Source organism: Haliaeetus albicilla, chromosome 25, assembly GCF_947461875.1.
Source record: "Haliaeetus albicilla chromosome 25, bHalAlb1.1, whole genome shotgun sequence".
Classification (NCBI taxonomy): Eukaryota; Metazoa; Chordata; class Aves; order Accipitriformes; family Accipitridae; genus Haliaeetus; species Haliaeetus albicilla.
The window spans coordinates 8493903-8506643 of record NC_091507.1 but is presented as its reverse complement, the minus strand read 5'-3'; the positions used below and the strand labels follow the sequence as shown (position 1 = coordinate 8506643).

Sequence of the window (12741 nt, the reverse complement as noted above, 5' to 3'; positions counted from 1 at the left end):
TAATGAGACTGTTTCCTTCAGAATGTGAGCCTGTCTCAGAAAATTGTGACACTGATATACTCAGACACTAAAGATTGATTACACTGTCCTGAACCTGCTGTTTTATACCGAGCAGCATATGTGTAACGTTGTCAAGCTGGAAATCTTTTGATTTTCATTCACCATTATCAGACAGGATTATCAAAGCTTCTATATTATATATTCTTACACATTTTTTTCCAGCCTTCTTTTATCAATGTACTGAGACAAAAAGGAAAAATCAAACTGAAGCTCTCTTTTTTAAATTTAACATTTTAACATGCCCTTACAGAATCCTCTTAAAATTAAACCCCAATGATGAAGGATGGAAGGAATATGAAGATTTTACTCTTCTAATCAGTCTGAATTCAGACTCACAAAACTGTGGCAAACACTGTGACGCAGAGCTGAGCCTACTGGGTTTTATGACTGGGGAGTCATAAAAATGACCGAGACGTCAGTGATTTTCAATGTCCTTACTGTTAAGAGCATATATATTTGTAAGTGCACACAAAACACCATCTTCAGTATCAGCCACAGGTCAGTAGGCACCAAAAACAGTGTGTTATTTACCTTCTCTCTCTGAAAATGAAACTGCAAGCTTGTTCATCAACTAGTAAACTGCATCGGAGGGAGCAGGAGCTCCCGGTGTGGCTTGACTCTGAAGACTCACCACTGGCAGTAGCTTTCCCTACCAGGGATCTGCTGTCTGTCACAAGATTTTCCTGAAGTAAAAGCCCTGCTGACTGTGAGCAATGCTATCGCAGCCTGGCAAAAAGTCTCAATGAGATCTATCAAACAAAACCCGTAGAAAATTACTTTCATCATTTCAGCATTCACACCAACCTTTTTCCCAGCAAGAAGCTGAGGGCAGCGTGAGCAGCATCCACAGAGGGAGACTATCGGTGAGAGAAAGGAGTCTTGTGCACCAGTGCTGGGACTGGAAAGGAAGAAGCTGTAAAAGCACTGTGCAACCGCTTGCTGAAAATGCTCTGAGTGAGCACACTGCCTTTTCATACGGTGCCTATTCCTGTTCCACAAGGCAATGTGCTTTCTACGTATTTGTCTTCCTCCTTCCATTGGTAGGTTGGATTTAAAAGTAAGTTACTTCAAACATTTACTCCTCTAAAATGTCAAATGGAGTAAAATCACATCCATCACAAATGGTGAATCATCTTTGCATCAGACATTCAGGCTTGACTCATTTGCCCACTGCAGGGATATCACTCTTTATTGCTAAATATTCCCATTACTTAGTCCCTGTAATGGGAAAGAAGCATTCAGTGAATGGGCAAGACTGACTGTGAGGTACACGAGTCTCCCTTGCAAGCCCAAATTCACCTAACATCCACATTTTTTCACGTAAATTCACCCCTATATACAAACATAGGATTAAAACATTTCTAGCATAGAAAGCTTGAGCACACTTGCTGTCTTATTTGAGGCTTAAATCTTTGCTTGTGTGGCCTGAAGCTGAATGTGCTAATGCATGCCAATGTGCCAGCAGGTATTTTGAGCATACACTGGACACTTGGGGCCAACAATTAGCAACAAGGATGGAAGGTCATTGCATTTAATGTGCTTTTGAGACTGTTTTAATCTTGCAGCTGGAACAAAGCCTGAGACTACCCATTCTACTGACAGGGCTTCTTTGCTCTGAAGAATTTCACAGGCAAAGAAGATGGCTGTGACTCACTGGGCTCACTGTTTAGGTCAGAGTTTGCCTGAAAGAATTGAATCAGTTGAAAATCTTACTCATCAAACGCTTCTTATAATTAATTTCATTAATTTCCATTTGTAGAGATTCGTAATGCAAATATTAAGGTTGGTACAACTGAAGAGTGAATAGAAGTGTGTGTGTCTTTAAGCACCAGAAGAAAGAGCAGAGCAAAGAGTTAAAAGAATGCCCCATATTGAAAATAAAGGATGTTTCCAGGACACGGTTCCTGTGTTGTTTATGTCAAGGCCACAGCCCAGAGGACCTGCCAGCAGATGACCATGCACTCTGCCACCAAGAGGATAACATCCAGGTTGTGGCATATCACCCATACCATTACTTTTCCTATTAGCCCACCCAGAAAATAGGCCATAGACAGAGCCTGTATAGTCCAGACAAAGAAAAATGTACTAAGAGCTGATGACTCCTAAAGGGTATAAAAGATCTGTCCATAAACTAGCTGATCATTTCCAATCAAGAAGAACCACAGAGACATGATAAGGACTCAGTAGCTGGTGTACTTTTTCCCACGCTGCACACAAGTGATGCTCACCAGGCCACATGAGCACACACATCTTGGTGCTTGTGAGAGTATGGGTGTGAGTGTGAGGGAATGAGATCTGTGAGGGGGTGATTGCGAGTTGAAAAAAATCAATCAGCTTATTTAGAGATTTTGTAATTAAATATCACCATCCCTTTCCCAAAGATCACACACTGAATCTTGTTACACTAAATGCCCTAAACTTTAAATGGTATAAAATATGTCTTCAAAAAAGTAGCAATGTTCTATGCTTCCATGACCCTGTGCAAAGAGAAAAAAATTAGCCTTTTTGTTTTCCCACCGAGTACATTTTTGCAGTCTACCTTAAACATGAAAAGCGACTTCTTTAGTGAAATACTAATGCTGACATCATTAGCTACATCTAGCATAGAGCAGCATCTGCTTGCATTTTGCAGATGCTTCATTTTGACACATCTATTAAAACACGTACGAGTAAGTGGTATTCTGCATTACACCTGTATGATTCCAGGGCAACTCCATTAGTGTTACTGATTGCACTAGACTAAAACTACATGGCCACTATGCTCTTATTTATTGTTTGGTGTCTTTTGGGTTTTTTTAAAGATGTGTATACAAAACCTTAGTGAGAGCACATTCTGTATAAAAGCTAACTAAAATGGCATCACCAGCTTGCTAGTGTATTATGAAATACCAACCTTCAGTAACCTTATGGTGCAAAAGTTACAGTGTTTTAGGTAAAAATCTAGTTAAGGAAAGATGAAGGGAGCAGACTGTAGCATTTTAAACATATGAGTATTCATGATGTTACATACAGATTTAGTAGATATATTAGTGCATATATATAGTACAGAATGCTTTAAAAATAGGAAGAAAGTCTCACTAATATTGTCTGTAGTAGAGAGAAGAAATTGTGCGCTCACGACATTTTTGGAGTTCCTACAAAAATTCACCTATCCTATCTTCAGATGCCTCAGTCTAACATAGTCACGTTATAAGCTCTTTATTATCAATGGAGGGAAACAGGCAGCTCCGAGAAGGTGAGCTGTCCAGCCCATCTCAGACTGACACAAATGAACCTCTCAGGGTATTTATTGCCTTGCCTTGCCTACAAAGGCCACCTACAGTGACAAACGGAGAACTAAATGTGCAATTTTTGCATGGATGAAGTTACAAGGGCTTCCTCTGCCCTCAGAACACAGATCATCCCCCACTACACACTGGAATATTCCTTTACGGCTTTTATTAGTTTTCCTCGTAATGAGCATGTGCACCCTAACATTGAAGCACAGTCCATCCTCAGTAATAAGATAACAAAATATTTTTGTAATACCCATATTTTTAATTTTGTTTTGTGACCTTACTGTTTACTTCTTATATAAGGTAGTCCAACTCTTCAAAATTTTGCAGAAAAAATAATTCCATCCACTTTTCTTTAAGATCTTGCAAAGCAAAACATAAAAGAAATCCTTATTTGTGCTAAATTCTAGCAAAACCCTCTCCTACCTTTCCCTGCCATATCTTTACTTACACTGGAAAGAAAATACTCCTTAAAAGAAAAAAATTACTTTCCAAAACAAAAAATATATTAAGATTACAAAAATAATGACTTTACCTATTATAACGTGCATGCCAAGTCTTGCCAAATGCTTCACAGTTTGGTAACCAATTCCTTTAGCACCTCCAGTCACTATAGCAACCTTTCCATTTTGTGTAGGGAAAACTATATGAAGAAAAAGAAATAATGCAAGGTTAGTTCACAATAGTAACACAATTAAGAAGTTAAGATGTATTTTAAAGAGGCGTAGACTTAACAGACCACTCAAGCCAGGCCAGTAAACAATCTCAGAAGCAAACTCTGTATGGAAATAAAAACTAGTCAGAATCCACCATTATCTACTGCGCTGTAATCTTCCAGTAGTAACAGTTCACGAAAGACTGGGGTTGATGACACAGAAGACAAACGCCCAGTTCAGAAAGTTTCTCATTTCTATTTGCATGCATTTTGTCATCCTGCAGCAATCCGCCCCTTAAAATTTTCACCTTCGCTTCCTTACAGAGCAAGGTGACCGCTGTTACAAGTCAGCTCAGGGATGGTTTACTCCATGCATACAGGGAAAAAAATTCAGTCATCGGCAGCATGATACCCTGAAAACTTCTTGAATGACAAAGGACAGGCCTCTGCCGGTAACATGGGGGAAACAGCACCTGGCTCAGTCAAAGACAGTGCAGCTAAAGGGCAGGAGCCGGCGGACCTAATTTACCTGACGAACTGAGCGCTCTCCCTGTTGAAAATCACAGGGTCCTGGCCCCCACAGAAAGGAGGGGGCAATTTTTCTCACAAAACGCCCACCTGCTTCTCCCACCCACCCCAGCCCTCTCCCACAGAAGGCAGCAGGCCGGCCCCACGGTGCCTCTGCCCCCACAAGCACACAGCCCGGCGGGCAGGCCACGCTCCCCAAACCCCCTCTGCCAGGGGCCGCGTAGACCTACAGCCCACGTCTCCTGCATCCCCCGGCAGCCCTTCGACCGCCGAGTGAGCCAAAAAGTGGTGGGGATGACCCCGGCGGGGCGGCCGCCACCCCGACTGCGAGCTCTCCTGCAGGCCGCAGGTTGCCCAAGGCAGCCCTCCAAGATGGAGGGAGCCCCTCCCGCCAGAGGAGAGCAAAGGCATTTTAGCTTAACTGCTTGGGGGAGGCACGAATGAGGTCAAATATCAAATCTGGGGGTTTTTTATGAGGTGGCGAATCTTTCATGTGAAGCACGTGAAGTGTGGTCTTCAGGTGACCGAGGTGAATTTCTGTTTGCTTTTTAGAAGAAGCTGCTAGGTATTTGTACAGGGAAAACGACGCTGAATATTTCATTTTGCTGCGGTGCACTGTCCGTAGGCAATGTTATAGATAACAAATGTTAAAAAGATGCCGACTTTCATCTATCAAAGGACTTTCTATTTTGATTTCTAGGTTTTTAGGGGATTGCTTTGTTGTACGACAGAAGCTCATATTTTATATGGTTATGAAACACAGAACTAGTGCTGATAGAAGCTGCTTTCTTCACAGCAACTTCAAAAAGGACACGGATTTCAACTTTTCTGAAACACATAGTTCTTTCCAGCACAATTCAACATGAATTTCTGTTCTCTTCAGGTAATGACATGATTCTTCCCATCCATGCAGAGTGAGAATTTTTTGCAAGTATTTGAAAGTTAATTCCCATTACAGTGATATCCATGCATGTAGGTGTTCTAGTATATATAACTGAAACTAAATAAAACTTTGCCAAGAGCTTTCCTAAAGGGCTTCAGTTTAGTTATATGCAGTCTTGCAATCTCCATCAAAAATATTTCTCCTAACAAACTCGAAGTAAAATGCCCACATTTTTTTCAATAATTAAGCCTGGAAATTAAAGCTAGACCTGACCATATATACTTGGGTAAATTGTCCACTCTGGGTAGCATTTTTTAATTGCTTATTACTTTACCAGACTTGATCTTTTTAGGTTGTTTTCCTGGTCTGTTCTCTGTCAGTGAAGCAGAAAAAAAAAGGAAAAAAAAAGTTTTTGCAGTTTTTGAAAATGCAGACAGAAAACAAAGATTTTAAAGAGGAAGAAAAATAAATGTTCTTAGTGTGAAACAAGTTGTTGTCACCTCTGTGTGAACAGACCTTGTGCCTCAGCGTGACCGGACATACTTGAAATTTGGCAAGGACATATAATCTCAAGTCCTCTCAGCCATGGAGTTAAAAATCACTGCCTGAATGATCTGTGTTCATAAAAAGGGGGACCAGTATGTGCCCACTGTTCAACATTTTAGACCGCATGAAAACACGGACACATTGCCTTGTACCAAAGGCATGCTGAGAGGAGACAGGTCTCTTAACCAGGAACAGGGCAATACCCTTTTCTGGGGTATTGCCCTGCCATACCCAATATGGCAGACAGTTCTGAAACAAACATCTTTTTGAGATTTTATTAGCTTGAAAAGTTCAAGACTCTGAAAAATGAACTCTTGCAAAGCAAATACCATTTCATTCAGTCAAGTGACGCTGCAAGAGCCATTCTGAGGCCCCTCCTGAAGGGTCGAACAGCTTTAAATCCATACAGGCAGCACTGGCATTGCCTTGGTTTAAAGCAGGAAAGGCCATTTCTGGCCATGATAGATACATGTGTGAATTCTGCATGTGGCAACTGCATATGTACTTCTAAAGAAAATGCCATCTAGAAGGCAAAAATGTTAGCTGGGGTCCACTAAGTAATTTTCTTTTAAAGTTTAGTTAATCCAATCACAAACTACATTGAAAATTCCACTGACACGTGACAGAACAAGGTGCACAAATGCGAGGTTTGCTTCCTCCCCAGAGCTCTCCCTCCCCATTTATCATTAATCCTGTTTCACCTGTGCATTTGGGTACAGAATCCAAAGAAGAAAAGGAAAATTAAGTAATTTCCATTTTTGTTTATTTCACTATAGCTGAAAAAACATACTCCAACACTAGTAAAGTAATTTCCTCAAGAGAAATTGCTTTCCTTTGGGCACAAGTACCTTCTCCTCCTCTTCTGCCTCCCCATGCCTCCTCTTCCTTCCTTCCCTCTCACTACATTGCCAATGTGACATTTGGATTTCACACATTGCATACAGGTGCTGTCACTCATTTCCACTACTGCTCCACTATATCTATCTATTGAGTAAGAAGTGACATTTTAGTGCAAAATTAATTCACTTCTTAGAAGAAAATGAATGAAAGAAAATGAGAAAAAGAAGTCAGGACTGGAGAAGGGGCAATAACATGAAGGAAAAATGGGAAGTCAGAAGAGCAAAGTGGTAACAGGTATCACTGCGGTGAAATGGTGCTTAGCAGAAAACAATGAAAGAAAATGCCCAGTCCTGTCCTGTCCATGAGGGCTGCAAAGAAAAGGACAATTTTCGGTCCCAATGACCACTCAAATTAGGTACATTACCAACCTGCAACGAAGAGCATGACAGACAGACTCCACTGCAGAGATGCATTCAGTGACATCCTGAATTACAGAGAGCTTTAAAACAGGCCTGTTTATAGCAGCTAGCTCCAAGGACCTAAGAAAGCACCCAGGGAGGGAGAAATGAGGGCTGCAGACACATGGATAAATGGACGGTATCCATTTTATTTACAACAGGTACAGTATACAGCTTCTACATAGCATGGTTTTGAATAGACACAACGCTGCATGTCACATCTCAGTATATCGGCTCACTTCAGCCAAAATGGAAAACACAAAGAGAAAAACAGAAACACATCTTGGGGGGTGGGGGAGGACGGGACAAAAAAACCCCCCAACAAAATAACCCCCTCAATTAATTATTAATTTCTATTTTTATTAATCTTAAATTAATTTTAATCTGCAGAAAAGGTGTACTGTTTCCATCAAGACAGATACCTTAATGTAAAATGAATCTCCATGAGAGACACTGCTAGTTCTTACATCAATAAAAGTGGTCAAGATCAAACCCGTGCTGCGTGTGTAAGCCAGCGGCAACTACAGTGAAAGGCAGTTTACTGGTGCCCTGTTCCCACTAGAACTCCACTGTCGGGTAGAGTTTGTGAAACACCCACCTTTTCAGTGTGAAAATACCTTTTCCATGACGAAACCCAACATGAAACTTTCAAAGCAGACCTGGGCTCAGCCTGGTTTTCCAGCAGATACTGGTTTATTTGGTGCGAGAGGTTGAGCGGAGCATGGCCGGACGCTGGGAGCCCCCCGGGCGGGAGGCAGTGGAGACCCACCAGCCTTGCCAGGCTGGGGAGGTTCCCTCTGGCGCTTCTTGCACCTCATTTAAAACACCCCAGCTCTCTCTCTGCCTCTGCTCCTGGTAAGTAGGTAGATACCAATCTCAATTACAGAGGCATAATGCCAGTGATCTCACCGTGGGACACGAGAACCGTACAGCCCTGGTGCTAATGAAATCCCCTGACCAAGCACTAGCTGTTAATTTCCCTTTGTGTTCGAAGAAACCAGCCTGCAGTCCTTCGGTGCTGCTTTATCATGCCAAAGTCTGAGAGAGGCTTCTCTCAGGCTGCAGGTTCTGCCTGCATCCCAACATATTTGGAAGAAATAAGCCTGTCTACTTTGCAAGTGGATTAAGCTAAAGCAAAAAAATAAGGTAGATTTATTCTGTAGTAAATATGTCCAGATATGAAGCTACTTTAAAATAATTATTGTCCTTTTAAATATACCTCTCCTTAATCTGAATTAACTTCCATGTACAGAGATATCCTCACAGAAAGCCGATACTATGAAGAATTTAAGACAATTCTGTAATTTTTAAAAATACTAATTTTCAAGGGACTCTTAAGGAGGGCTGTCAAGATGTCTCTGCAACTGCCAAGACCACAGAGAAATAAAAGACTGCAGACCCTTATCAATGACCACTTCCATATCAATGACCAGTTCCTGCTGGCAAAATCTCAACTCTGGGGTAGGGGTGGGGGTAATTGAAGTAGCCAAATCAAAACAGAGGCATTAAACTTTCTTCTTTGCAGAAATGTACTATGTGAACACAGACAATGCAAACCTCAGAAGAAGAGCTCCCCTTAAGAGTTGCTTGCTTTGGTATTCTGTAATCTTTACAACACAGCCTGTTTGAGGCCAAAAATAAGTATTAGAAGTTTATTAAAGGCAAATTGCATCAAATTTGTGCAACGTTCCATCTCCTACCCTATTAATCCAGCATCTGCATTGTGGAACATTATGAGTGAGTCATGTGGACATTAAAGTATAATATCTTTATATTAATCTCTTCATTAAACCCTCTTTTTAAGATATTGAAGGCCAAAGGCAGAATTTAGATTGTCTGAATCAGTCCCCAGTCCTTCTCAGGCAAGAAAGACAACCACTACTGAAGGCATCCAAAGAGCTGGTCAAAGGATCCACACGAGAGGTGCCATGCTGGGACCTGCCTGCACCGGGCACTCGGCGCAAGGGATTTTGGTGGCATTTGTGCTGAAGAGACCCCACAGACAAATCGTAACAGTTATTTTTTTCCTTCCGCCTATAACTGAATAATTTAAATGCAAATATTATGCCTGAAGATAACTGGCAGAACCACAGATGGAAAGAAAAAAAGGAAAAAAAGAAAAGAAGCCACAATGAATATTTAGTTTGATGACAGAATAACAAGAGCCAAGTTTGGAGCTGTTCCTGTATAGCAACACTGAGTGAGAAAAAGAGGGCAAACTGCAATTGTCAGTCCTCATCTAACACCACAGGACAAGGCACAATTGAGTTTTTCTAGTTGGCTAAAGAATTCACATAGCTCAGTCTACCACCAAATTATTGAGTACTTTTTCCTATCCTAAAATACTCCGACTCTTTTTCCTTGATTTACACTGTGGCAGCGCTGAGATTATAGCCATTAAGATCTCTTTCAAAGCAGATGTAGAAAAATAATTCATTTGCTACTCTGAGAGGCAATCAGTAGACCACTGGGGAATCCATGCAGCTTTCAGCAATAGCCTTTTGTGTGAGCCTTACAGTAACATCTCTGTAAACTTCTGTTTTGGCAGAAACTGAGTAAATGGGGTCTAGACTCAAAAAGTCATTCCAGGACTATCCTAACAGAAGACAATTTCAGGTACTCAAGTCCTGAGGAATAAACCAATCATTTTTTCTTGTATGACACCAGTTTTTAGCAGCAGAGAAGTTGCACATCCTAAGCCTATGCAGATGATCTTTCAGATGCAAATGGTCTTCCCGTATTTGCACACCAAAATCTCTTCTGCCTCTGCTGCTTCCTATCACTTTCCTGAGGAACATCAATATGCAATCAAGATTGAAGTCTTTTAAGGCTGGAAACCAGGTAGGTGGCAACCAGCCTGACTAGTCCTTCTGTGAAAAGGTATCCTGCTGGTTTCAGCAGCTGAGGCCACCAGACCTTCTGCTAATGAACAACTGTCATGCGCACATGCAGATCCACTGGCTCAGGACCAGCAGGTCCAATGTACCTCGAATCGATGGATGCATTCTGTAAGGGAGATTCATTTGCCCAGGGAAAGCATCTGTTTCCAAGCACAACTGGAATTTTGCACCAGCTAGGTGACAAGCCTCCTAGCTTTTGTCTTACTTGACTTCTGCAGAAGAAGTGAAAGTCAGGAATCATGAGGAAATGGAGGTACCGGAGACAGACTGGCCCTGGAGTTACTCATGGGAAGGGAAAGGTGTTGAAGAACCAGAACAGCAGGAGAAACCAAACCATGGAAATGTGTCCCTTACCCTACAAATGCATAGTATCTCAAGGTGCTATTAATGGAACAGCAGCAGCCAGATGGCTGTAAGAATTTCAGCAGCCAGGGGAAGACCTAATTTAAGAAGCCTCCCACACAGCCACTGATAGGGAAGACGGATTGTTAACAACCGCTCACAAAACCACAGCAAAACCCCTGGCATCTCTAAGACCAAGTTTCTTGTTTAACAATTGCACAAGGCACACACAGGTCCTAAAACGCTGCGTGCCAATGAACCAACAAACAATAACCCACACTTACCGATGCTGGAAATCCATAGAAGCTCCATCCCCTGTATTTCAGGCTGGGATATCCAACACAGGAACACACGTGCAGCCCGTGCCCTGTGAAGCGGACATTTCCACAATAGAGCGGAGCTCCCGCACACATGGAACATGGGCAGCCACTGGACCAGCGGCAGCAATTTGTCTGGGCTGCCTGGACACCTGGGAACCCAACCAGTGCTGTAACTCAAGCCAAGGCACTACATATCCAGCAAGCCTGGACAAATTGCTGAAGCGCAGCAAGGCAGCAAATGACACAAAAGCACGGGAGTCAGCAGCTACACCAACTAGAAAAGCAGCGTGCTCACCCAGCTAAGGAGCTAATGTGTATCCTCATCCCTTCCCGACCTTGTCAACACGGGAACAAGTGATATCTCTTCAGAATTAGCAGCAAACATCTGCTGAGCTAGACTAATTTTTTTTAATTGCCAATGAAAACAACTAAAAAAACCCCCAAATTTAATCCTGCTGTAAGTTTATAGCATTTGTTTAGCTTTTTGACAAGCATGCCAGCTTGCTTATAGGGACGAAGTGATAACATTTGCAGGCAAGACGACAAGCCCTTCACAGAAGCCAGAGACACAAGTTCCCAAAATCGATTCCACGACTCATCCCCACATATCTCATTTATTACATGGGAAAGCTGTACTACAAAGGATTAATAAGCAGACTAGCTCCTCCTCCTCTTATTTTGCATCTCATGAACACACTGGGGAGCCTTGGGAGGTATTAGATAGCAACAAGTATTATCAGCATTCAATATCACAAGACTGGAGCACCAGTATCCACAGCAAGACCTAACGATAGTAAAAGAAATCCACTTACTAGAAAAGATGCAAGATAAACTGGCGCAGTAGTAAGAAGAAAGTTATAATGCCAGCATTACAGTACTGAAAGAAATATTTTTTTTTTGCTAAAGAAAAATAACAATACCCTAAATAAGGCAGCTTTTCAGAGCAACGGTTTTTGGCACTCAAAAATCCAAATCTTGTGATAAGAGATCTCTCTAGCAACAATGGGAAGGGGGGTGGAAAGCTGCACTAAAAATTTCATTTGCATGACACACCTATCTGCATTTCTTCTAGTGATTCTTGGAAAGACAGGATAAATGCAGATAAAGGGAGAAGTGTGTGTGGAAGGCAGGGTGTGGAAGGCGAAGCAGAAGGGAGTGTTAGACTCTCAAAGACACCAGAAAAAGTTATTTTGGTCAAGAAGAGGTCCTTTTCAAGTGCTTCAACCCGCTTTCCCCTCTCTTCACCTTCCCCCCTACTTCCAAGTATTTAGCTGGGAGAGACACATCTCTAAGCAATTTAATACACCTGAATCATAAATCTCTGCATGGTGGCATTGTCCTCAAGGCAAAAAAAGGGTCCAGCAATGAGACCTGCACAGAGAGCTTGGCGTCCTGCTACTTAACGGATGCAAATCAACCATGGTTTGGTGGGGGGAAGATGGTGTAAGTCAAGGCACTGTAACCACAGACTGGTAGAAAGGTAAGCTACACCTACTGCCAAAGTCATCTGAAAAGTACTTCCTCTGCACTTGCACATGGATTTTCAGTGCCCTGTTTTCTAGTGCACATGACTGGAGTATTTGCAAGTGAAGTCCTGCCTGCTTACGAGAGCCAAGGGAAGCTGCATTTTCACAGATCTTTTGGCTGCAGCCTGAGAGCTTCTGGTTTATTTGTCAAATAGGATCCTCAGTAATACTGATCCTGGTCTTTGTGATGCTGCTAGACTTGGCAGAAGGGCTGCTCAGAGTAAAAGATAATTGCAGTTTTCCAACACAATATAGGTGGTAATTTTCCAAACTGATTTATGCTGTCTTCGCTCTGACTGTGAAGATCCTCTTCCTCCAATAAACCCTACAGAGACCTTCTGCATCAGGCTCATTGATCATACCAAAAAAAGCTGAATGTTGCCCCCCCACAAGAAGGAAGAGGCTGAG

The 12741-nt window shown here is 42.1% G+C and overlaps 1 protein-coding gene across 1 annotated transcript in view; it reads right to left on the bottom strand.

The window, feature by feature from the left end:
* Window positions 1–12741, bottom strand: part of DHRSX (dehydrogenase/reductase X-linked) — a 170050-nt gene that overhangs the window by 128042 nt on the left and 29267 nt on the right. The window contains exon 2 of the mRNA XM_069770499.1: window positions 3871–3978. Within this exon, the coding sequence (XP_069626600.1) occupies window positions 3871–3978 (108 nt within the window). The remainder of the gene's footprint in view (window positions 1–3870; window positions 3979–12741) is intronic.